This window comes from Acanthaster planci, linkage group LG08, assembly GCF_054643075.1.
Source record: "Acanthaster planci isolate LZ-2023a linkage group LG08, COTS_SCS, whole genome shotgun sequence".
In the NCBI taxonomy this organism is placed as follows: Eukaryota; Metazoa; Echinodermata; class Asteroidea; order Valvatida; family Acanthasteridae; genus Acanthaster; species Acanthaster planci.
This window is the reverse complement of record NC_141784.1, coordinates 20773606-20798980: the sequence shown is the minus strand read 5'-3', so window position 1 is coordinate 20798980 and position 25375 is coordinate 20773606. Positions and strand designations below refer to the sequence as shown.

General features: G+C 40.8%; 2 protein-coding genes across 5 annotated transcripts in view; both read left to right on the top strand.

Moving 5' to 3' along the window:
* Window positions 1–2387: 2387 nt before the first annotated feature.
* On the top strand, window positions 2388–7083 carry emc6 (ER membrane protein complex subunit 6). Of its 2 annotated transcripts, XM_022231530.2 has the most exons (6): window positions 2388–2478; window positions 3685–3742; window positions 4455–4557; window positions 4791–4883; window positions 5616–5635; window positions 5898–7083. In XM_022231530.2, the coding sequence occupies exons 1-6, from the start codon at window positions 2427–2429 to the stop codon at window positions 5926–5928; spliced, it is 357 nt and encodes a 118-aa protein (XP_022087222.1). In that variant the 5' UTR covers window positions 2388–2426; the 3' UTR covers window positions 5929–7083. The 2 variants fall into 2 exon arrangements, with proteins under 2 accessions (XP_022087222.1, XP_086996170.1); XM_087140044.1 differs by lacking the exon at window positions 5616–5635.
* Window positions 7084–7837: 754 nt separating this feature from the next.
* Window positions 7838–25375, top strand: part of LOC110975973 (transcription activator GLI2-like) — a 42389-nt gene continuing 24851 nt past the window's right edge. For 2 of the 3 annotated variants that reach the window (XR_015426148.1, XM_022228864.2), the window contains exons 1-2: window positions 7838–8198; window positions 21919–22067. Coding sequence is in view for 2 of the 3 variants with exons in the window: in XM_022228864.2 (XP_022084556.2) it covers window positions 21980–22067 (88 nt within the window). In the remaining variant the exon portion in view is untranslated. Of the gene's footprint in view, window positions 8199–13427; window positions 13877–21918; window positions 22068–25375 lie in introns of those variants that run through there. The other variant, XM_087140041.1, reaches the window with a different exon arrangement.

The following is a 25375-nucleotide window of genomic DNA, read 5'->3' as shown; positions in this document are numbered from 1 at the left end:
CCGAACCCACGGCCTTTTTATTGGCTATTGGTTCTTTTGAAAAACAATAGATCCAGCTCACCTTTGTTGGTTTAGGAGTGGAGAAAACAAAGTGAGTGCTTGATAAGCCTCTTTAAAGAATACAATGGAGACATAACATCTGGTGATGATCCTTTGAATCGTAGCATTTTTTTTTCTTTTCCTAAAGGTTATTTCACAATATCATATCTTTCAGCGGCTTTTTGAATGATCACTACTCGTTAAGTAAAGTAAATAAATAACCATTTAATAACACCTCACTACAAATTCTTTATCGTGATTGACAAAGAGCCAGTCACATGATATTCTCTATTTTAGCCCGGTGCGACTATAACCGCAGCAAGCAAAGTAGGCCTACGCGTGGCCATCGGGGTTGCTTGCAAATTGTGCTGGCGCGGCGCGCCGTCGCGTGCGAAGAACTTGCGCAACAGAGCTCGGTTCATATATTTTGTGAAGATGTAGTTTAGTAAAGGGCTGCTGCATTTTTAACAAATTTCCTCGCCAAATTGACGTATTTGTATATGTAGTTAGACCAGATTAATCAATTATAGCTAAAATCAAGCAAAATACGTGGGGACAATTTTATAAAACAAACATCGACTGCTTTATCTTCTGGTATAATAAAACTAGCTTCCCTCGGGGATCCATGGAGCATTCCATTTTTCATGTGGCGAAATAGTCAATATTTGTATAATATCATGACTTTTTAATATTATCAGATTATAAGCAGATGTTCAGTGATAGGTTTGTGATTATCAAACATTTACATTTCAAGATATCTTCTTTTCTCTTCACTGTTTGACGCCGTTGTGAAAGTGTTTGCCCTTAACTGTTTTTTTCACTTTTCAAGAAAGCTGTTGCGTCAGCCATTGAAGTAAGTGGTTGCAAATTGTGTTTTTTAATCTTTGTACGAACGTCGACACAAAATGTTTCTTTCAGTGGATCGTAATTTTTATCGCTTCGGTTTTACGCACCTGGCAAGAAAAGATAGCTCTCATAAATTTTCTAATTTGCTTAAATTTCAAACTATTAAACTGATGTGTTGATAAAACTTTGTGATCCGCAGAACCAACGAGCCCTGCCCGTCGAAGTTGTAACACCATAAACATATGAGGGGTGCTGCGTTGCTGTTTTGGGCGCTGCCGTGTGATGCTGAAAGCATTAGATGGTTATGGAATGGAATAAATAATGAATATTATAGGCAAAGTGTGGTTGTATACCCTGTCAAGAGCATAATAACCCCCCCAAAAAAGAGAAAGTATATGTAAATACATAGTTATTTTTAGTGATACAACAGCTATGGGTTATGATCACCCATTGGTATGGGATTTGTTTCAGTGGAAGGGTTCATAGTAAATTTGCGAGGAAATGGGATAAGTTGGGCGCATCGTGAACGGTGCACCATACAATTTCAGACATCTCTCTCAAATAAAGTTTTTTATTCGGTCTGAAGGGCTATATGGTTACATGAGGAGCACACAATTCTGTCCGAGCTCTTTTCACTTTCTGATTTGGTTTCAGATGAAACATTGCAACGGTGAACCATGAAAAAAAAAGAAAAAGATGTGAGTGACTCTCCCTTTTTCAGTTGAGGTGGTGTATGTTTGTCTCACTTGTGGTATGTGGGACACAGACATACGAGTCTACTTGTAGTCCATGTTCCACCGGAGGGAGAGAGATCCTTGTTAAATTGTCAAGTATGGTGCACGGTAGGCCTAAACTTAGAAGTAGAACACACACCGTGTGAGGACTCAAGACAGTTACGCCATCCTATCCTGGAGGAAATAGGGGATCATGGAAACCAAGGACGAATCGGGACAGACGCGGGTGGTTACGATCTGTTCAGACCATATTTGAAGAATTTAAAACTCTGCAATTCTATACTTTTCAATACAATTCACGTCAAAACGCTAAAATGTCTCTAATTTTCACAACAGATTTGAAAACTGTTGACTTAATTGCCTGCCAAAACAATGCATCCTGTGTGTACGTGACACATAGAATATCACATTGACATAAATAATCCACGGGATCTGTGTCTTTTTTTCATATTATGCAGTGCATCTTTGGGGAGTCAGTCTCGTACAAAAACCAGGCATCGGTAGAGGGTTTTACCTGACAATTAACGATACCTCAGTGTTTGTTACACAAAAGACACTGTTGTGCTGAAGAAACTCTCGGGAATTAATCCCCCCCCAAAAAAAAAACAAAGAATGAATGAAAAGAAAAACATGCCTGTGATATCAGATGCTAGCTTAGGAACGAAACATGTTTAGAGATTCCAACCTTGCTGAATGGTGAGAGAGCCCGAGGTTATCGAGAATAATTGTCAAAAAGTGTAACATTGTGCATGTATTTGCAAAGTGTCTAGCGCCCTCTAGCTCTGTAATTTTGTAAGCGTAATCAAAATGGCGACCAGCAGAGGGCTTCACGCACGCACGGATTTGCAAGTTCCAAACGGTATTTATTAGTTCTATTTTACATACAGGTTATACGAATTACGATTCTCCCACAAATAGATTTAAGCACATTAATCAAATTAGACACACATGTACATCACAGCGTGAGTTCAGTATTAGGACGCGATGACGTTGATTGAATTCAATTCATCGTCCATTCTCGAACATGTTGATAGCAGGCTAGGCCTGAAATGAAATCGAAGTGAAGGGCCAGCGGAGAGATTTTACTTTAATACCTCCAATTTTTTGCCTTTTTTGCTGCACCATAGCTCAAACAGACATTTGGACATACAAAAGATTGCCATTTAAACTGAGCTAGGTCTAAATATGGATTTGCATAATTTAAAAGGCGTTGGGACCTGTGGGTGATGGACGCAAATCTACTTCTTTTCTCAGAAATAAGCATAATAAAAGTATACCTATCCATGATATCAGTTTGTGTTTTTTTTTGGAAAAGCGTAACCAGTGATATGAGGTATATAGGCATTTATTTTAGTGGCCGGGTATTTATCAATTTTGATGCCAATACTGACAGGGAACCCATACAATATTGTGTTATAATTACCAAATTTGCCCTCTGAAATAGATTCAGTACATGGTCTGGTGGTAATAGTAGCTAAACATGTTAAGTACAATGCTAACTTTGAGCATGGAGGTAGAATTCTACCTCCATGCTTTGAGACCCGGGCTCCATGCCTTTGCTCGACTGTCCTGGGCATTTTGTAATTTTTCCCACTTGTGCCCCCCCCCAAAAAAGTGCACGATTATCCTTTTATTTATAATTGATTTCTATAATACATTACAGGATATTTCTATTTATTTTCTTGATTATAGCTCTTGAGAGAAGGTCCCAAATTGCACTAATTCTAAATTCCATTTCGTAAATATGATGTCAGCATCACCACCATCTGGTTGCTGGTGATGCTGACATCATATTTTCTTTTTTTTTCCTCAATATTTTGTTTTGAGAGAAGGTCCCAAATTGCACTAATTCTAAATTCCATCTCGTAAATATAATGTCAGCGTCACCATCAACCAGATGCAGATTTGCAGTGTTAAAATTTCTGAGGATCCAAAACACTTACAGAAGGTGTTCATGTGCAACAGCAAAATCATATCGGGATCATGGACCAGTCAAATATCAAGGATTCTGAGTACAGAGTTAAAACTTGTTTAGTAAATTTTGTTTAAATTTCATTTCTTGCAGAGCCAATCGTCTACAATGAACTCGCAATTCGTACCAACATGTCCATATTGTCGTACTGGTAAGGGTCTCGCCTGCTCTGCTGTTTAACTTGGATGTCCCACTTTGGTTTAATATGTACCAATTAAGTGTATTCCAAAAATCATTGCTTCAAAAGTGAGAAGTTGAGTACAATTGGAACATTTCATAGGTGTGCCCACAGTCCACGTACTTGTAAAGATGGTCCTTTTTTTCCAATTTCATTGCCTGGCTGGGAGAGAATACATGTAAGTCTGCCTGACGGAAATGGTTCTGTGATGAATCCACACTTCCTTCTGAAATGGTTCTCTTTCTTGCCCTGTCATTTGCCTGTCCTGCTTGTACCACTCTCATTTGTCTATTTAAAACAGGAATTAAACATACTCAACAAAATCCAAGGGAATATTGAATTACAAGAGATGTTCATGAAAGTATTGACCGTGTTTCATTCATCCTGCTGAGCTTCCCAGTTGTTAATATTTATCAATGGCTTCATATGATTTACCAAGGTTCACAATATGCCATACTGAATAAAACTGGTAAGCTTCCTTTTAAAAACTACACATTTAAGGGTGTACATGATAACATAACAATGGCCAGTTTGTGTTTAGTTCCTTGCGGTTTCTATTCATGATAAGGAACTCTTACTTGTATTAGATAGCCCAAAGCCAGTCTCCCAAAAGTTCATGGTCTCATAAGTGCGCTCACTGCTCCTTAAATATCCACCCTTTTCCTTCTGTTCTTTGGTACGACAGTCGCACCTTTGTGTCGGCCCTCTCGGGCTCATCGGCAGGGATTCTGGGATTGACGGGACTGGAAGGATTCATTTTCTACTTCATTGTCTCGTTTGTCTTCTCCGTAAGTATTTGTTCACCTTTATTTGTCCCATGTGTGATTCTTATGCTGTAACACTCCGGAATGGGGTTATTAACACACTATATATTCTATAGATAAACCATACCACATGCCCTGGATTCTGACTTTTGACTGTGATCGGGAGTTACGAATCCTAACCACTTGACTACCCCCCCTCCCTTCCACTAACAACCATAAAATCTTTACCTTACCTTTTTCCGCGATGGCTCTGGTAGCTTATGCTTTGCGTGAAGGCCGGGCGTAAATGGCAGGAATTCTTCCGTCACAGACAACCCTTGGTTACCAGCGGGCTGTTAGGAGGACTATTTGTATCCTTTCAAACGATATAAATCTCGTGCATAGAAATGCCTCCCTATCTTCAATTGGTCGCTTTGACTCTTTGGGTGATTATAATAAGGATTCTGGTTTGCATCTGTTTGGCAAATACCGCTGAAATATTACCTTGAACCACTCCTTTCAGCATAAAAAGGACCATTTAAATAATGTCAGTAACATGAAATTTATATATTTTGGAGCCAAACATTACAGATCAGTATAAATAATTGATATATTCGGTATTTCCCTGAAATGTTTTATTGTAACCATTAAAAAATCCAAGGGGGGGGTTGACACCTACTGCAGACCTGCTTACCAGCGTTGCGTTGAACCAATGCCAAATAGAACAGGGTGAAGTAACTAAAATTTAGTTGCATAGATTTTGTTTTTAGACAGGTGTCGCAGCAGCTGGAGATTAAATTGGGCTGCCCCTGGATTTTGGGTTTCAAAAGGGCAAATTGTCAAATTACTCCCTATCTACATAAATTGGCATTGAGTTCAGCTGATGAGACCAAGGCAATATGGGGTTGTTCTGAAAAACTGCACAATTGGATCTTTCCAAGTCTTACATGGGTAGTCACTCGTAATCCAAATTTCAGGAAAAATCTAGTTTGACATGACTTCGGTGTGCCAGTCTGAACTTGGTTTTAGTCGTGTTCTTCCATGTTGTGTAAAATGTGTGATTCATTCTTGCCTTTTTACTTTCCTTAACCTTCTTGCTTCAGACTTATGTACTGTTTTGGACGTATCCTTTTTTACTCAAATATGTTCGAGTCTGAGGAAGATGTGGGAGAGAATTGTGGGTGGGGCGTAGTGATCAATGGGAGGGGGGAACAACTTCAGAGAATAGTAAGTTATCCTGTTTAATTTACTTGCTTGGATTTGATATAATAGATCTGATCGTCTCAGTTTTGCTTATTGCCTCGTTCCAACTTATGCAGGCTTGTGCACTTGTTCCCCATTTCAAAGTCTGTGACTGTTTCCATAACTAGTTATTTTTTTGGCAGATTTCTCTACGGGATGGTCCATGTGTACTGACACCAAATCGATGAGACCATTTCAAGCATACTTCACCGGAATTAATCACAGCACAGGTATCACAGGTGGTTTCCAACATCGAGGGGAGAATTCAGTACTAGTGTTACTCTACAGATGTATGAGCGGCCTGACCCAAGACGCTTAAATTCACCTGAGTTCTCTTTTGAGTCACAAACTCTTATACCAAATGTGGCACAGTGGAAATAGGTCAGAGGTTTAATGCGCCCATCCAGATACATTTTACTGCAATACTTTGCATAATGTCAAATGGAAATATTTTTTTTTTCAAAACGAGGGAAATTTGAAGGCTTTCTCCCACAAGTGAAACTGAAGAACTCAGGAAATCTTGTCTGCGGGAAAAGTGTCTGCTCATTTGTTGCTTCAGAGAACTGGGCGTAAAGTTGGTGGCTTTATTCCATGATTTTTTTGAAATCTGCAGTACCCTTGTGAAACAAAGACACGCCTCGTATCCAGATGGACTGGTGCTGATTTGTAATTTTAGGGAGGGATAAGTTATTGTTGTGATGTACCCATGAGGATGTCGAGAACAAGACATCCTGTCTGCATTGCATTATGAAAAGCACCAAAGACCATCTTGTGAGCACATGTAGGTAGCTCCAAAATGTGTCAGAGCTGCAGATTTGTATCAATCACAAACAAAAGAGCTTTTTCTGCCGTGTGAGGCACAAACCTGTATCATTTTATGTTTTACTGAAAACTATTTTTTATGACTGATAGACGGCAAGATCCTTTCTTTAAGGGTTCTCTTACCATTTGTTTCATAAATGTAGATGCATGTGAGTTGTCATCCACAGAAGTTAATCGGAAAAGTCTATAAAAATACCCATTTGTCTATCTCACAATAAGCTCTATGCATAATTTTGTAAAGAGACTGGAAAAAGGACGGTTGTTACTTGTTCTCATTTGTCAAAATCATGATGGTATTGATTTGAATGTTTTGTGAGAAATATCCCTACAAAGAAGGAAATGAGAATGATAACTCTTTCGGTACAGTTTTCAATGACGAACATAAAAAGCATAGAAATTGTTTTTAGACCAATTTGGCTTTAGTCGGTATATGGTATCTTTTACATGTGTTAATTATGTAAATGATGGACATTAAAAAAGGACGGTGCAATTTTCCAGGTAAAACAATGTGTCATGTGTGTATTGTACGTCCAGATTGTTCATGAAACATTTGATGCTGAACAGCTTAATGTGTGTCAAGGACTGAAAAGATGCACATGTCTCTCATAATGTTTATGAATATGTAAAAAATTGGTAGTTTACAATGTACACTGGAAACAAGCTAGGTTGACATTGCTGTAGCAATCCTACAGTAATTGAATATCTTTTATTAAGTAAAAGCCTGTCAAATTTATTTTTAAAATGGTCACTTTTAAAAGCACTTCATCTGAAGCGCAATTATTTCCAACTTTTATCATTGGAGCTTTCTTTTCCTTCACTGAGCAAGGAGTGACAAACTTCAAGGCTGTTGATTAAGTAATTCAGAAAATGTCGTCTTCAGTAACTGAACTAGTTTCGGTCGTTAGTCATCGGCTGCACCTTTAAACTTGCCCGCATTCCAAATACCCAAACATTTTAGAAATTTTGAAATTATTTGCAAAATAAAATGTTTGGAAATTCCACAACCGTGTCAAAACACTGTCGGCAGACAGCTCGACATAATGAACTGGCAAGATTTGGGATGTATCGCATGGTTTCGCCAGAACTGCAGGTCTTTTGTCTTTCTCGTCTGTCATTACATCGAGGTCAAACTTGGACCCTTCTCACTCGACGAGGCCAGACGGACTTCATTAAGGCTGCCGGCTGGTCCGCAAACACCCCTAAAATGAATAATGGTAGAATCCAATTCGGGCGCAGCCCTCCATTTTTTAAACATTATTGCAGCAAACTTGATGCAGAATATTATTTCCATCATCTCGGTATTTTTATTATGAAAGATATTTGTTAAAATTTGACAAAAGTGGGCCAGTAAAACTTTTGGTAGACGAGTCGATTTTGTACATGTGGGGTCTCAACAGCGCGATATTTGATACTAGTGGAGATAAACTGAGCTGAAGGAATGTGGGTAGCGCGAGTGTGTGTGCCCGTGCCATACCGTTTGTATAATGTACGTGTACATATGTCTACGGCATGGTGCACGGCATGGTCTGGAACTCGGAAGGCAATGGATGAAGAGGCAACTTTGTAGCTGATATGACACTTTTCCGTCCATGAACAATCATTTCACACAGGATTCTGTAAAGGTAAGAATTTCTAGTTTCCATGGGGTGTGTTTGCCTAGCTTGGCCGATGAGTACGACGTGCAATGAGGGATCATGGAAACGTAGAATTACCGATAATCCACGGGAGAGAGGACGAACTTTCCCCTCAAGCCGTCTTCTGGAGCGTGCCCTCCCTGCTGCCGCTTTCTCGTTAATACGCGGTACGACGTGTGCATGGCAGTTAAAAGTTGAAGGCAAATGGAGGGCTGATCATCAGTAGTGGAAATAAGTGTTGTTCTTCCCCATATAATGAACTTTGTGTGGTAATATTCGGCATACATCTTGTTACTTCATGAACTGATTAATTAAGTTCAATGTTTATTTGAACATGGTTTGAACTACTTACTTGTCATGAGTGTTATGATTTTTTGGATCAGTCACTTGTAACTTGTCGTGCTTGTAGCATGTGGTAGCCCCTAAAGGGCCTATGTGTTAAGTTTTTGAATGTAGCTCTTGGCCTAGCCTGCTGGAAGAAGCTTTAAATCATTTCAGAAAAGGTCTGAACTTCTTGAAAAGTAAGTTTGCAGTGATGCAGTTTCGACTGAAAATTGATGAAAGAGAAACTGAACGGCATCATGAAGTTAAAAACATGCGCACATTCACTGCACTTTCTAGCCTGACAGTTTCCACAGAATTATGCAAACTTTTAATTGAAAATGTCAGAGACAGAATAGTAAGGTTCCATACAATACATGAAAATAAAATCATTCATTTTCCCTTACAGTGGTTTATTGGCCATCAGAAAGTGATAACACAGCCTAAAACATCAAATGTTTCAGGGAAAGTATTGAAACAGTTTTTCAGACCAGTCAGTAGGGTTTGTGCACAGGGTGTTAAGTGATATGTCCAGATATGGAATAATTTTCAACAGAACTGATTGATAATAACAGGAAGACACAAATTTTGATTGCCTCAAAGAATCTGCTGGTTCTCTTCTGTGGATTGAAATTCTAGCTGACCCTTTTTTATGATGCAAGGTCATCCCATACTAGCGTGACCTCTGATGATAGGCTTTCTACAAGGGGCCCCTCACATGGATGGGGATAAATCCCCTGCTCCACCAGAGGGGGCTTTGCCCAAATTAGCATGGTCCATTATTTTCAGCTTCCTCCTGGCATGGGGCCCTGCCCGGACCCTGCCTTTTATTTCACAGGTGTCAGGGAGCAAGAAATTGAGAAAGACATTCATTGAATAGACCTGTCCTTTCTCTATGATATGACCAAGAGATCGGCGAAAGTTTCATGGCAAAGCCCAGGCATTGAAGAAAGGACACAGTTGTTTCTGAAGGTTTTGTGCAGATGGTTTGATTTTTAGTGATGAAACAATGGCAGTCATTTGCCATTGTGCAAAGTCAGTGGAGACTGAGCGTGTACTTTGTGCCTTAATTTTGATAAGATTGCAGTGTGTGGCAATGAACTATACGCATTATTGTGTTTGCTGAATGTAAACTGGAAGTTGATTGATCTAATGAATAGCAAGCTTGATCCAAAAATCAGCAGTGAGAAGTTGACTTCACAAATAGTCACTGCATGCTGCAGCGTGCACCAGTCCGGTGTAAGTACATGTATTTGTGTACATTTTTGTTATGACATTAGGTTCTCTACTGTTTGTGGCCCACTTGTTTCAAATAAACCCAGACGGTGGGTGAAGTTACAAACAGGCTCTACTCACTGGAGTAACCCAAATATTTATACAACAGGTGAATGGCCAGTTTCCGTTGACACTTTCAGTTTCAGCGTGCTCTCACCTTCACTGTCTGGGGTGTGTAGCACAGACTTCTGGGTATGACTTTTTCTCTTGGCCTGTCTTGATGATGTTTACTGCTGAGCTGCAGCCTAAAGCCCGGGAGCTCCAGCAGGCAAGAACAATTTGATTTGATCGTGTTATGATTTTGTTCCCTCTCAACTGCGGGTCGGTCGGGCCTGACTTTTTTTTTTCCAGTCTGGAATATTGTGTTGCCTAGTTGGTGCCTTGTTGACAAAGCTTGTTTGGCTGTGGCTGTGGCACAGCTGTTGGTGGATGATGTCACTGTGATGTCACAGTTATTTAAAGGAAAGCACTCTGTGGTGTCCTTCATGTTTTTAGGAGAAGATGGCAAGTTTTTATCACTGAGATTCTTGGTTGTTACATTGTTAGTTCAAACACTCATGTGCCTGAACTTTGAACAGCACAGTGTTCTAACTTTACAGTTGAGAACTTCAGTGCCTTTTCTAACAGATATGTTACTGTTTTTGTGTTTATACACTAGATCATGAGTTGGGTAAAGCGAGTTTGTAATTGGTTTTGTTGTATGTTGTGATGTGTAACCCTGGGTCCATGTTCGTCTGGTTTTTATCCAAGTATATTATACAGATAGCAGACTAGCTCAATTCCTTATTGAACAAGTGCGCCCATTGTTGAAAATTTGCAGTTACATGTACTTAAGGGATCCAACTAAAGCTTGCACATTACAAATCTTGTCTTATCCCCCTCTGCTGAAATATGGTCACATACCAAGTACCAGCATGCTGTAACCAGTAATTGGCAGAGGTGTTAGGGGTACCACACGTCGGCCCTTTAAAAGCAGTGAGAGCGAGCATACATGTGTGTGCCCAGGAATGAGGATCAAGGCCAGGAAAAGTATCAGAAGTAGGTGGGGAGGTCCCTGGGGCCTTGTATTTTTGGTTCCATTTCACCTCTTCTCGGTTTGTAGGGCTGTAAAAACTTCACTGGGGCCAGAGAGTCTGGAAGAAGTATTCTAATCTGGGCGACATCATTATTTATATTCAGTGGTTTTGTTTTAAGTTGCTGAATGCCATAGTAAATAAAATACGACACTACCATTTTATTATTTTTTTTGTTCAAAGTGCCCTATGTTAACCCTTTTTTATCAGGATTTCAGCATACCACTACCAACATACCGACAAAATACTGTGACACTAGTTCTATCCTCCTAGCATTTGTACATTTGCTTTGGTATTTCAAGCTTCACTCTTCCTTTCTTGACTTGAAACTTTTAAAATTTGTTGTAAAGGTGCGCACAGTTTAAATTTACCGGTGGTACCCGTTTGCCCTGTCTGCTTTGCAAGTAAACAACCTTACATGTACATGTACATGCTCTGAGTTTACATGTAGGGCCTACATGTACATGGTGCCAAGGCTCTACAGTCACAATCCATAAAAAAACTCATAAAAATAAGTATTTTGGATTTGATTGGAAAGTTGTTACTTTAAAGAAGGTCACCAGAAGAAAGCACTTGTACACTGAAGGGATTTTTTTAAAGTTGTTGCTGTTATCTGCCTTAGATTTTTCCCATTCGTTGCACGTGCTTTTACCCATTTTAGCAATACAATACGCACACTGCCATTATTTTCAGGTTTGTCATGTGAAAGAATGCACAAAAGTTGAAACATTTGAAGTCTTTAACTTTATCCGTTGACATCCAGCAGTTTAATCCTTATATCCCTTGTCAGGCATGCAAGTTTTCCTTGGATCAGCTGATTGCCTCGTTTTTCACTTCATGCTCATACCATTCACGTATGTTCACCCAGCACTGTCGGTGTATCAATTTAGTTAATAAATGGGATTGTATGGGGTGGCGCCTGACAGGGGTAGCCATAATCTGGTCCTGTCTGCTGTGATGCGGCTTTGAATTTTAATAAAAAGAGGCAGCGGTGGAGAGCCGTAGCCAGTACATATTTGTGCATGCCGTAGTCTCTCATGGAGACACCACACCGCGTGTTGCCAACATTGAGTACAACATAAACCGTTGAAAATATTTCTTGTTGGGGTTTTCCTGAAGATATATCCCACATGTATTTGTAACGGATGTTTGTAGTGATACACATGATAAAGCCAAAAGTGCAAAAGTTTTTAAAAAGAGATATTGAGCCATTTCATGCAACAGCGTCATTAGAAGCGAGTATCATTCCTTGACATATCATTAACTGATTTTTGTCGACACCATTAAACCCTACTAAATTCTACAGTATTAGAATATCAACTGGACTTTCAGTTAAGCAATGTATTGCTGTGACAGAGTCTCGTTAAGATTGGAATTTCCTTGTTTATTGTCGAAGTCCAAGTTACATACATGTACCTGCCTTATTCTTCTGGACACTTCAGTTAAAGCATTTTTGTAAATCCCCATATATAAAAAAAGTGGCTTTGCATTTTTGCCTTCTGTGGTCAGAGACTGTCAAATTTATGCATCATAAACTGAATTTTGAGAATGCATTTGGCCACAAATATGTGCAAGAGAAGAGGCTCATACAATCAGAGATGTTCTCTTGCTTGAAATATTACAGAGCTCGGAAGCAGGTGAAACATGTTTGTCAGTAGTGGTTGGTGGAGATGGAGTGGGTCATGGAATTTGTTTAATAACATAAAAAAAAACAAAGATTTCTCTATCACTGAACTGGAAAAGGGCAGATATACTGTAATCTCTTTATCTGAGGAGTAGCTCCTACTGAAGATATCAATATAAATATATGTTATTCAAGTTAACCTTCTACGTACATGTAGTATATTAGCATTTAGAAGTAGGACAAGACTGGATGCATGAATATAGAATGAGTGTTTCTGGACTGGAGGCATTGGCCTCACCCTTGGGAAGAATAAAATTCTTTCTTAGAATGATGCCGAGACCCTAAAATGTTTATACCATTGTAATTTATGAGGCAATCTCTTCATATCAACAGCAGCAAATATTGAAATAGCAGTGTTTCCTGTTTTATCCAGCTGCTGTTTGTTTTTATTGATGTCATATTGACCACATTTGTGCATTCCAAACTATCTACTGCTGCATCCCCATTAGAGAGTACGGCCACCATATTGAAGGGTGCTCGGGTGAACAAATACAACACCACTCTCCTGTTGAGTGACTTCTTAGAGGGGAGAAAAAATGCATGCATGCCTTTACAATACAAACTAGACAGCGAAGAAGAGAGAAGCTTAGGCCATTTCTGGCGTGAATTGAATTCCATTGGTCAGCCGTTTTCTTTCTTTTTTCACCCCTTTCATTGGTTGAACCTCATTATCTCTTTTTCACCCTTTCCCCTTTCAGCCCCCTGGGGCTGTCATGGCCCAGCAAGCAAATAACCCCCCATTTGTCCAGTCTCAACCCTGCTCTGCTCCTCTCTCTATTCATCCCTTTACGGGCTCCCTTTTCATCCAGGCTCGGACACAAACAAGATGCAAATCCTCCTGAAGCTGTAATATTGTGCCAATCCTTTGGTTTCATTGTAGTCGAATTAAGACCCCTTTTTAGTCTGTTCTGTATCCCCCCTCCCATTTAACGCTCTTTTTTTTTTCTTTTTTGAGAAACAGGTCATGTTTCCTCTAATAGAGAGCAGTCTTTACGGTCTTTTAATGTACAGTGAGTGAGGATTTGTTTTCTGACAGAAATAACTTGAGACGAACACTGCACTGTAAACGGAGCTGTCCGTAGTTTACATACTATGTGAATAAATGAATGATTGACTCACTCAAAATTTACCCCTCCCGTTCTGAGAAGTTGTTGACCCCTCCAAAAAAAACCCCAGCATTTTGCGGTACATCCTTCCTTGGATTTATCTACAGCAGGTACCTGTGAAATTGTCAAGTGGTGTCCTCTTCAATCGTTGGATTGGGAATATTCGGAATGTTCTACAGGTATGCTCTTGCAAAGGTATTAGTTAAGGTAAGTCAGTGTGGTTGGTTGTACCAGTAAATGTTGAACACCTACATTAGTTTTGCTTCCAAGATGTTCTTTATCTAGTGAAAGAGAGTTTGAAAGTGAGGAACACGTTGGCGTTTGGCTGAGTTGTCTGCCCGTAAGTTGTACTTTTAAAGCCCGTTTCGTATCCAGTGTGTGCACTCGCTGTCTGTTTTGGTACAGATATATTGTGATTTTTACTTCCAGTTTTAACAGTTCAAGGAAAGTTGATATCTGCTGTTGAAACTCTGTGTTTTAATTAAAAAACCCATTGCCAATGCAGTGGTGAAGTGAATTTAGTCATGGAGTTGAGTTGAGTCCTGTAATCTGCTTCAAGACATATTGAGCAGTTTAATGTATCTGTCCCACCCCTAGCTCTGTGCTCATCCAATGAATTTACATCATCAAATGTCTGTGAGGTTTCTCAATTTTCATAGACACGGTCTGATTGCTTCAAGACCATTCTAATTTTAACCTCATAGGCCTTGCATACAGAACCTAGTCAAAAGATGCTTTAAACTACTCGGACTTGTTTCTTACATTTAAGTACATGTACATGTACGGGTACCTGACAGACCAAGAAAAAAAAATCCCCTGAAAATTGCCACAGTGCCCCTCCATGTTTCTTCCTTTGCATTGTAATTATTGTATTTGTTTGTAACCTTGGTTTTTTCCCAACCCAGGCCCAACATCATAATGCTCCGCTGGAGCTCCTTCACCAGTTTCAGCCGACCTTGCTTGAAAGAAGTATTGCATTACTGCACCGTTATGATTGATTTGTGTGGCATGAAGTGAATCAGGTTAATTGTCGGCTTATATTTGTTTGACATTGTGACCAGAAGGCTGATAGGGACCGCCATATGTTGGGCCTGAGGAGGGGAAATGAATGCCAGGGGAGACTGGAAGATTGCACAAGCTTTGAACTATGACCTCGATGATTCTGACTATCTGGCATGAAGCTCTGGTATGCAGAGGACTTCAGTGATCTGACTTGTGTGTGTTTGCAGGAGAGCATCATTTGGACTACAAAATGTGAAGACGGTGCATGAATTTATAATGATCTAATGGTTAGGATCAGCTTAAAATTCTGGTTCTGTTCCGAATAAATGACAGTGTTTTTTCTCACTTTAAGCAGGCACACTGTTTTTGAATTGAAATATTGCTACAGTCACAGACATTCTGTAACAAATACATATATTGACAACTATTGATCCTGACAGGGTGCATGTATGCTGCATACATCAACACGTTTATGCAGTTCACAGCTTGAGATAAATGTCGTTTAAGTTCAGCCTTGTCTCATTTGAATGGTGACTGCAGAACCAGAATTGAACTTAAGAACCTGAACTCAGACATGGCAGCTTTGTCACTGTTGATCAAGTTGCTGTTTACAAAATGATTCTTCCGAGTTCAAAAGTTCCTGTTTTCCCCTCTCTAATCAGATTCACAAATGGCTGTTTGGAAGCCTGGAGGTTGTCGACCTGCCCGTTAAAATGACACAAATGAATAAGAAAGGAGTCATTGATGGAATGGCGCTGCCGGAAAAGTCAGCATGGGGGGGAAGAGATTGGATGCAGCCTTGGCGCCTTTCTTGAGTCTGAATAGGAGGCAAGGAATGTCTTGGAGGATAATGGGGTTCCCCTAGGGTTGCACATGGTAGGGTAGGCGCAGCGTCAGATTGAAGCAGAGACTAGTTTGGCTGGCTATAGCCAGCCTGTTCCAGCTTACAGTTCATGTCCTCTTTGCTGGTAGAATCCTCAAAAAGACAGGGCTCCTGCGGCCTGGAAAAGTTAAGGAGAAGTCCTAGAGATTAATTTTTGTTTTCCAGGCCTTGAAAAGTCGTGGAATTTTGTGAACATGACTAAAGTCATGGACTTTTTCAAGCACTGTGTGTAATTTCTGTTATCAGAAATAAGTGCATAAACTACATAATTTAATTTGCAACTTAAAAAGTCTGAATAGACAATAGAAATTGCATTCTTGAGTCATAGATTTTCATAATTTGGTCGTGGAAAAGTCATGGAATTCAATTGTCCTTTAGCTTGCATGTACATGTAGGTGCACGAATCATGAAAAGGTTTGTTTCACTGACGTCAATATGCCTGTCTAGTTAGCAATCAAGAGCGCAAATTGGTCTTTCCATTTAGACTGTAACTTTTTCCATGTACATGTATGTGACACATGATTTTGGTCCACTCATCTCATTTTCAGCCACCTGTCTGCCTCGATCTGATCTTTGACTCCATACCCTATGGACATGGTCTGCAGATGTAGTTGGATTTTCAACATGAAATTGGCCTTGACTTCGGAAACCTCGGCTTGCTTTTCGAATTGACATGCGGAGGGCTGAAATATTGAACCTCTGGCCTACCAGTTTGCCCTGGATAAGTGAGTCACATGACACTGGCACGGACAGACACTAAAATGAATTTTCCACTGGCAATGAAATGGGTTCAGCCTTGTAAACTCCATTCCTTAGAAGGTGTGTCCGTGTGGGAGGATGCATTGTTGTGGGCACATGTACCCATCTCAGGAGATGATTAACTTAATCCCTCCACAACAGTATACAGTGTCAGTTCCTGGATAGCCCCCTCCCCCCCTGTAAACTGGGAACTCAGCTCATCTGGTCTTAGATCCTGTAATATGCAAATCCCCTCTCCAGCCCTAAAAAAGGCCTTATCCCTGGTTTCAAAGGTGTATTCCACAGCTTGGGAGTACCCATGCGCCATGCCTTGTTTGCTTAGGTAACTGTTAGCAGTTGGCAAATGCTTGGTTCATTGCCAGTGAGTAGACAGTAGTAATGATGATTTGATTGTCACAAGACTTTTTTCAGTCAATTTTATTAACATACATTACTGTTGCATAAATTTGTTTTTTTAAGTGTTAGCCCAACTTGCAAGGGAGTATGTACATTGTATATGTGCAGTACTTCCAATGGGACATTGCACATGTGTACAACCATAGAGCTAGGAACATAGCTCTATGGTACAACACATTTTTTGATATCTGCTATTGTTAACAGGGCACATGACAAAGCAGTTGGAATGAGAAGTACATGTAAGTGGAAAAAATCTCATTATCTTGATCTTACTTCATCCTAAAGTCCTCTTCCTTTGTGTTTACCCTGGAAACTCTGTACCCTCGTACAAGGTTGCAGTACACCTGTAGACCGTACTACACAATCACATGTACATGTAAGTCAAAAAAACTTGAGCCCTCGTCCATTTCGGTGCACCTGGGTATCTTTTTTACAGAAAGTGACTTTTTCCAGAGCACTGCTTTGGTTTGGTTTTTTGGTTTCAGTCCATCAGAATTTTTCTCTCCCCTTTACTTTTCAAGTGAAGATTTCATCAGGCAGGTAAGGCTAGTAGCCTCTCGTTATTCTGTTGAATTGCATCTTCAGCCATTGCTGCTGTGCTTACTGGTACTAGCCACGTCTCCAATGTTATCTTGTTGTTGAAATGTTTCTATTTTTCAGGGTGCCATCAATAAAACCCCAGTCTTGCCACCCAGAGGCTCTCGTATAGTGTTTATGCCAACAGTCTTATTTACATAAAATTGCCACAACCCCTCCATTTCTTTGAGATACCCTAGATGTCAGTAGGGGAAAGTCAAAACCAGTTGTACGAGGGCACTCTACAATAAGGACACTTACTCTTGATCACTGACGTCTTGGGCCCAAGACTATACTATTGAAACCTCTGCTATCTAAAAACAAAAGAAGCTGTAGTTCTTGGGATCTATTTCTTGCCCTCCTCTCCTGTAAAAAAAAAAAGTCTAGGGAGGGAGGGAAGGGGATTCTTCTATCCAGGAGAGCAGCAGGGGCGGGGGAAACAAAGAGCCAGCCTGTGGCCAGATATTTCTTTCATGTGGGTTACTCATGCAGAGCAGGACTGTTTATTAGATTTGCGCACTGATGGGAGAGGTTCTAGTAGTGCAGCGGCATGACTTAAGGGTGTTGGTCACCGGTGCTGCTGGTACACACAGTTACCTGGTGTGCTGGGTGAGGGTTGCCTGTGTAATGGGCTCAGGCATCGGGTTACTGGAGCTCTTTGGAGTTAAAGGGCCATGGTTTACCCACTGGAAAAAGTCACTGTTTGGTGTGAAGTTTTGTTAATGCACCCGTGTATGGAGCGAATGCCCACATGTGATAGAAATGCTCGTACTTGGGGCCTTTAAATGAGGGAGACCTTCGTTCTACCATTAGAACAAGAATTCCAGCCTGTGGACTTGTTCAAAAGTTTGTTTATTTTATTTATTTATATCTGTACATCCAACTACCATTTAGTGGCCATGACAGGATGAAGTGCCCATGAAGAAGACGATGAAGAAATGTTCTTTTTTAGAAAAACCCCAGTTAAAAAAAATGTTCGAGTGAAGACCCATTGAATCAGGCAGGGACTGAAAACCCAATCCACATGCTGACCTAGGTGGGATTCGAACCTGGGTCGCACAGGTGGAAGGCAAGGAAAAAGCCACCACACCATGGAGGAAGGAAAAGCACCACCTTGATTCCCTAGAATCCATCATTCAGTGGCATTCGCATCCCTAACCCCCTAGGAACCACTGAAATTATGCATGTCCTTGTTGGATTAGGGTTAAGTCTAAATTGACTTGTAAACAAGGAAGAAATTACAAGACTGCTTCCAAGAAGAGGGAAATGAGAGGTAAATCTCTAACCAAAAACAGAATATCCTGAAAGTGAGCTATGCAACTTGTGAACATATCCATGGTCATGAATGCAGGTTGTTACTTGATAGGTCCTGTGTTGAGCCGTGGTTGAATCCCATAAAATGATGGATTTCAAGTGGCCGGATGGACTGATCACAGCCCCCTTAACAATCCGGTGGTGACTGGCCCGCAAATGCAATTTGTGGTGTATTTGCCATGGCCCGCTGGTTGTAAATTTGGACCCCCTTCCAATGTCGCGGAATGTCTGATCTCACTACACCATCAGATTATGAGTGGCAGCAACAAGTGTGTCCAAATTGAACGTGGGCAAGGCATTACTCTCTCGGATGTTTGGACCATCTGTCAGGCTAAATTGGATAAAAGTTTTCTTGTAATAATACAGTCCTCTTGATCTTTTTTCTTGTTAGGGTGGGTGGGTTACTGTTTATACATGTAGCTAGTGAAGAACAGGTCGCTGTTTGTGCTTACCAGACTTGACTTGCATATGTGTAGGTTAAATTTGCTGTTCAGGAAAGGTGATTATTTCAAACATTAAGAATCATGTCCTTCAATCATAAAGAAGTGATAAATATGCCTACATGTGCAGTTAAAAAAGAAAGAAGTCTGATGAGAAGAAAAGTCTGAGAAAATTCCATGTCAAGCAGTAAGTGCAGGAGCCCCTTTAAAGTCAGGGGGATGCAGGGTTGTTTATTAATTTACATTAGGGCCTACATCCAAGCTGGCTTTAAGGGTAAAGTGGATTATCAGTGTTTAAAAGGAGAAATGTTCTCTCCATCTCTTCACATCCAATTACCTCTGATCAACTGGTGTGAAACCTCTTTGAAAAAAGTGCCAACAAATTATCACCCAAAGCAGTTTGAATTTAATCCACCTGAGATGGGGTGTTGGACGACACACAACGAGGGTAATTATGACCCAGATGGTGTGATAAACATTTTTTTTTTTTCTGTTTGTGGGGAAGAAATACTGGTATTAGCCAAAGTTAAGAGCCTGAAGGGGAGAGGTAGGGAAGAGGTTATCAGTTTTGAATGCTTGGAGGGTGAGAGGGCTTGTTGGTACCGGTAGTTAATGGGCTGTGGTTGAGCACAGGCTTGGTACAATTCTCCCCCAGGGGTATCGGTCAACCTTCATGGGGCATAACTTGTTCTCTGGAGATGGAAGAATATTATCTTGGAGCTGTTCTTGGCACTGTGATTCACCTCCAAGCTATTTGTGATAAGAGGGATTTTTTTTTTGAAGAGGCAGCTTGCTTAGAATACTCTGGTTACACTGTTCTGAAGATCTTTTGGTGTAAATACAGTGGGTCTGAGACAGAAACTTCAAAGCTTTACAAAGTGACAAATGTTTAAGTGTTAAAAATGTTTCAAAAATATGGAAATTGTAATATAACTGGTCCATAGTTGTTAAATGTCATTGATGTACCAGAAGTTGGTCGCAATACTACATGCACCTGTAACTTGGGGCCATTTTGGAAAGCCACATTTACTGTGTAACCTCCATTGACTGACTTTAGGATCAAGTAAGCATGCGTCTTGAAACCTCCATTTGAAGATGAATTAAAGTCTTGTTTAAGGAGTAGGCCTACACATCATTTTAATGACTGATTTTTGTTTCATTTGTTTTTCCACCCATTGTCAAATTCCAACCATAATTCAACGTCAGTTTCGTCGAGTGCCATTTTGACAGTTGTGGTAGGAATGGTAGACATGTCACGTATTGACTTGGGTGAATTCAAGGCAACACAGTCAAGACACTGTTTCCTCACTGACTCTCAATATTACCCCGGGGAGATCCCTATGTGTTGGGGTCAGAGGTCAAGTAGGATGTTCAGGGTGTTTTGGTCGAAAAACAGCTTTCTGCTTGGAGGCGGCACGTACATGTTATGACCAGTGTAACATCTGTGGAGGCATTCTTGTGATGAACCCCAGGCTTCCATGTTGGTCTACACATGGGTTTTTAACTTAAGAGTGCCACTTTTTCTTCAACACTACCTCTGACATACATAGAGACCATTTGCATGTGACACAGATTTGGGTTTGTTTTCATCTGTAAGCATGACTTTATGAAGTTTATGATTTAGACAAGAGTGAGCCATCATGCTGCATTATGAACGGCTCTTATGAATATTCATACAGGTATGAATGTACTGGCATTCCTGGTCTAGTACATTCCAGTCATTTCTGTTGCATACACAGGATCAAGTAGAGCAAGAGACACGAAAATAGCATCAACTACAATTGATTTGTACCCTCATATCTGCTTTGGAGAATGTTATATATGGAAAGTGCATGAACCTGGGATACTTCTGGCAATTGCTGGAATTCTGAGTTGTTCATATTTTGGGAAAAAAACTCTCCAGCCTTTGGCACTTTCTTGGCCAGAATGTCAGTATTCTTAACCTGTACATGTAGAACCTAATACTCCACCTGCATGTTAAAATGTCTCCACATGTCACAATACACATCTATAACAATTCCCTAGTACTGGTATAAACGTACACAAACATGTACATGTACATGTACATGTATGTGGAACATGGGGTTCTTTTGAGCAGTGTCCTTTGAAATATGTGCCAAAATGCAGTCTGTCTGTGAGGAACTAGCTTCATTGGTTCCCATGCAGTTTGTGTTCACTTAAGGTAATCAGAGTACCGGTACTACGGTCGTTGGGAACTACGGTAGTTACTGTACTAGTACTTCTGTGGCTTCTCAAGTGTGCACATGGCAGAATAACATTAACAACATGCGGGGATCATGTCACTTTCGCAACAGGTCATTGCATTAAGGTTTGCCTTCTACCTCTGTAAAAACAGAAGATGAAGGGGTAAAATTGTTCGAATTAATCAATTCATGTGCAAAATAAATTCAAATTCAACAGACACTTTCCGGAATAAAAGACAGTCATGGATGTTGTGTTTCATACATGTATGTTTTATAGAATATTGATTTAGCGGGAATTATACCACGATGACGCTTGTACTAAAGCAATTGTTGGTCAGACTTTCAAGGGCACCACTTTGTTAATCATTAGTCAGGTGTTCATGTGCACATACCGGTACAGTATTTTATCCATGTATTTTTGTATTTTGTGTCTAGGTGTCCTGCTCTAATAATTTTTCCGGTCCTGGACTAAGAACCCACTGGCATCCCTGATGAACTCTTCAGTTGATCATTTCCTATCGTAAGATGGATTGACAACACAGTGTGGTTGCTGTGGTGATCTAGAATGATATTCTAACCGGCAGGACCCTCATATTTTTTTGTTAGACTGCTTCACATGTGTCTACTGAGCAACTGGTTCTCATCTTGACCTCTTTGTTTGTAATTTTTATGTAGAAATGCAAGTACGGTAGCAACAAGAAGTAGAATGTTGAGGTGAGGGGCTCTATGAGGCGGAATGATGGCCACAATCAAACGGCACGAAGCGGAGACGAGCAAAAAGAGGAAGACCACCAGCAGTCCCAGGAACACGCCGGAAGAGCAAGGTATGTCCTCCTATTGGTCATTTGTACATGTGGCCACTTGGTCTGAGCTGGTGGTGGACAAGTGAGCAGCCATCTCATCTGCCTTGGCACGGCACGTGGTGTGCTCGTCCTTTTGTACCGGTCCATTCATTACGCGAGTCCATGTGAGTTCATTTTGCAAACCTGTAATGTATTCTTGTCCTGAGTTTTTTGGAACACAGATGTAGCAAAGAAGCTCATGTGGTCAGGCTCTGTCTCAATTAGTGGGCTATGGCTTAAAATGACACACGCCTATGGATAATGAATGAAGCCACTAGCAGGCAGCTTCCGTAGGCATGTGTATCAACTCTAGCCATAGTCAAGTTATATAGGCACGGGCCGTCTAGGCCTATTCCTGAAACCTTTTTAATAGTAGATGCCGTGAGTGACCCAGCTATTATACAAAATAAGTGATTCTTGACAGTTTCCTTAATTGGCCCCCGAGGGTGACGAAAAAGTACATTTTTGAACTTGGAAGATTCAGGCCTGTTGAAGGTAGGGTCAGTTTGAGTATTATTGGACACGGTGCTTTCTGCTAATCCACCCTGAGTCAAAGTGTACCCTCACTGGCGAAAGAAAGACAGATCGGTATGAGGTTTTTCCAACCAGATTCTTGCACGCATTGGGCGTGCACATGAAGACCATACATTCCAGAATAAATTCGTTTGGCGCATTTAGCCTGCCCCATGGCAAACGCGCATAAACTTGCGCGTCTATGCAGTGAGTTCCTACCAGAGGATTTTCATTTAAAAACACGCCTTCTTTTGTTCCCGCTCAGAGTGGATACTGCAAGCTCCTAAGAGTGTGCAGTAATCTGGTACTCAAGATTTGTCAGGGTACCAGTTCTCATGGCCCTAACTCCCTCTTGTTTACATAGAATAGGCAAGGGTGTTAATCTGGGCAATCAATTAGGTAACCACCCCACCTGGGCCTTCTCAAAGAAATTGGACTTTGCAGTGTTCTTTTGCACCGTTAAAAGTTGGCACCCATTCGTGCACTTGTATTGAAGTGAGCCCTCATGTGTTGGATTAATGTCATTCATTTGCCAGTCAGTTGTGTCATCCACATTTTGTAGATAAAAGTACAGCTCTTTTTCTGTATGATCCTTGCAAGTTACTGCTGATTTGAATGATGTGACCAACTATTGTTTCCCTCTATATTGCTTTTCTGGGGGAGGGAAATACTCTTGTGTCAGTGTCTGGCATTGTCAGAATGTTCAAAATTGAAACAAATCTGTGAACCTCTTCAGTGTGGTTGAGTAACCAATTTTTTGCACCCTGGTGGCCAGTCACCATGGCAATCCATCCCACTCGTCATTTATCACCATCTTTGCCCGGGAGATGAAACAAACAGTGGATGCTAATGGCAGGGTCAAGAAGTTAATGCCATCCGGTGGGGATTCAACCGGCTACTTCACCACCACTCTGGCATCCCCGAGATTTCTTTCCCCCTGCCTGGGACCCCTTGCACTTGTCTGCTGTTGATAAACTTGGCTGGGTCATAGTCGCTGCTGTGACGGACGTGCTTCAATCTAGCACTTTACGACTGCTGCTCTCTTGGAGCCTATCATGAATTTATTTTTTGTTTTTTGGTGGGGGGAGGGGATAGGGGAGAAGGGGGTGTAGGGCAACATGTACCGGCAGCTTCTCAGGCGAGAAATTAGCCGCCCTTTTTGGTAGACAAGCTTTTACCCCAACACCTGTGGAGTTTGTGAAATAGGACCAGTTGAACGGCACTTAAAATTTTGAGTGGGCTTTTTTAGGGTGGCATGAAAATGAAGTGCATGAAGTGTCTTATTGTATCTGGACATTGTGCATAACATAATGACCGTTGGATGCATGTAGACATGTACGGTGTGCTGGTACATTAAGATAAGCAGCGTATTAGGTCCCGCTTCCAGTGATAGAAAACCCAGTCTCACTTTGCTTCCAATTCCGGAAAAAAATCTACACTCTACCTCTGCCGCTCCCTGCATGGCCTTTCTTTCCCTGTAACAATCTTTTGTTAAACTGCATTTGTTTCAAACCCTGAAAAGCTTTATTGGCAGTGTTATACTTCAAGCATATTCTCATTTGTTTTGAATCGTTGCATTTTGTTCAGTCTTTCCTTATTACATATTCAGTGGTGCTTGATCATGTTTACTGACTTGGCTCAGCCACTCAAATCATTACCCCTGTCCATATTGGCCCATTCCAATCGCTACTGGATTAGATTGAGGCAGTCTTCTGCTAACACTCCTTGATTAGTCCTGGATCAAGTGCCAGCAGCCGCTCTTCAAATACGCCCAGCAATCTTCCTTGTTTGCTGGAATACACTTGGCAAACTTGTAGAGGACCTTTGCAAGTTTGCCCAGGACTAAACTCAGAATGGAGACAAGCTCATAAATTCTTTGGAGAGGCCAGGGGACTGGAGTGGAGTTAACTGCTTTCGCCCTCCAGTTCACAAAGGATTAAAGTGGGAGACTCAACAGAGGAGGGGGGAATGCGGCTACTAGTGTTCTGTTGAGCCATTCCTGCTACCTGCAGTCAATGTTCCAAATTGCATTACTCTTTTCTGACTCATTGCTGGAACATGTTTGATCAGTCCACAGTTGGAATAACCAACAGTAGGTACATAATTGGGCCAGAGGTAACGGTTTATAAACTACATGTAGATGAACAAGCCATTGGAACTCACATGGTCACATGTTTGGAAGTAACTCGACTTGACAAAGACTGTTGAGATGTGAGTTCTCAACAGTTCCATTCATACCAGTTTTTGTGCATTGAATGGGTCATTTGCATTTTAGTGAGTTGAAAGAGAGGCTGGACTTTAAAAGCTTCAGCCTCTTGAATTATACATGTAGGCCTACATGTACATGTACATGTAAGTGCACGAAGCTCAGCAACCTTTGTGGTAACGGTGAGAGAGGGCCATTGTTTTCCGATTTTTGTGGTTTCTGAATCACATACATATACATGTACATGGAACAAAAAATTTCTTGAAATTACAAGAATAGCAAACGCAGCAAATAGAGCAGTTGTGTCTTGGCAAACTACATGTACATGTACTTTGTGCTGACTTTAGATTCATACATTGTAGGCCTGTATGTTGTGCTTTTTTAATCCTTTTTACACCGGTGTGCATGTCAGGCGTTGGAGCTGATCACATTTGAATTAGACAGATGTCGTTTGTCTTGATCATATTATTATGTTCTGTATGTACATGTATATTTGGTTCATAATCCTGTGTAAATTTTGTTTATTGAGAGAGTTCTGACCCAGTTTCAAGCCACTTCACCAACTGCTTCT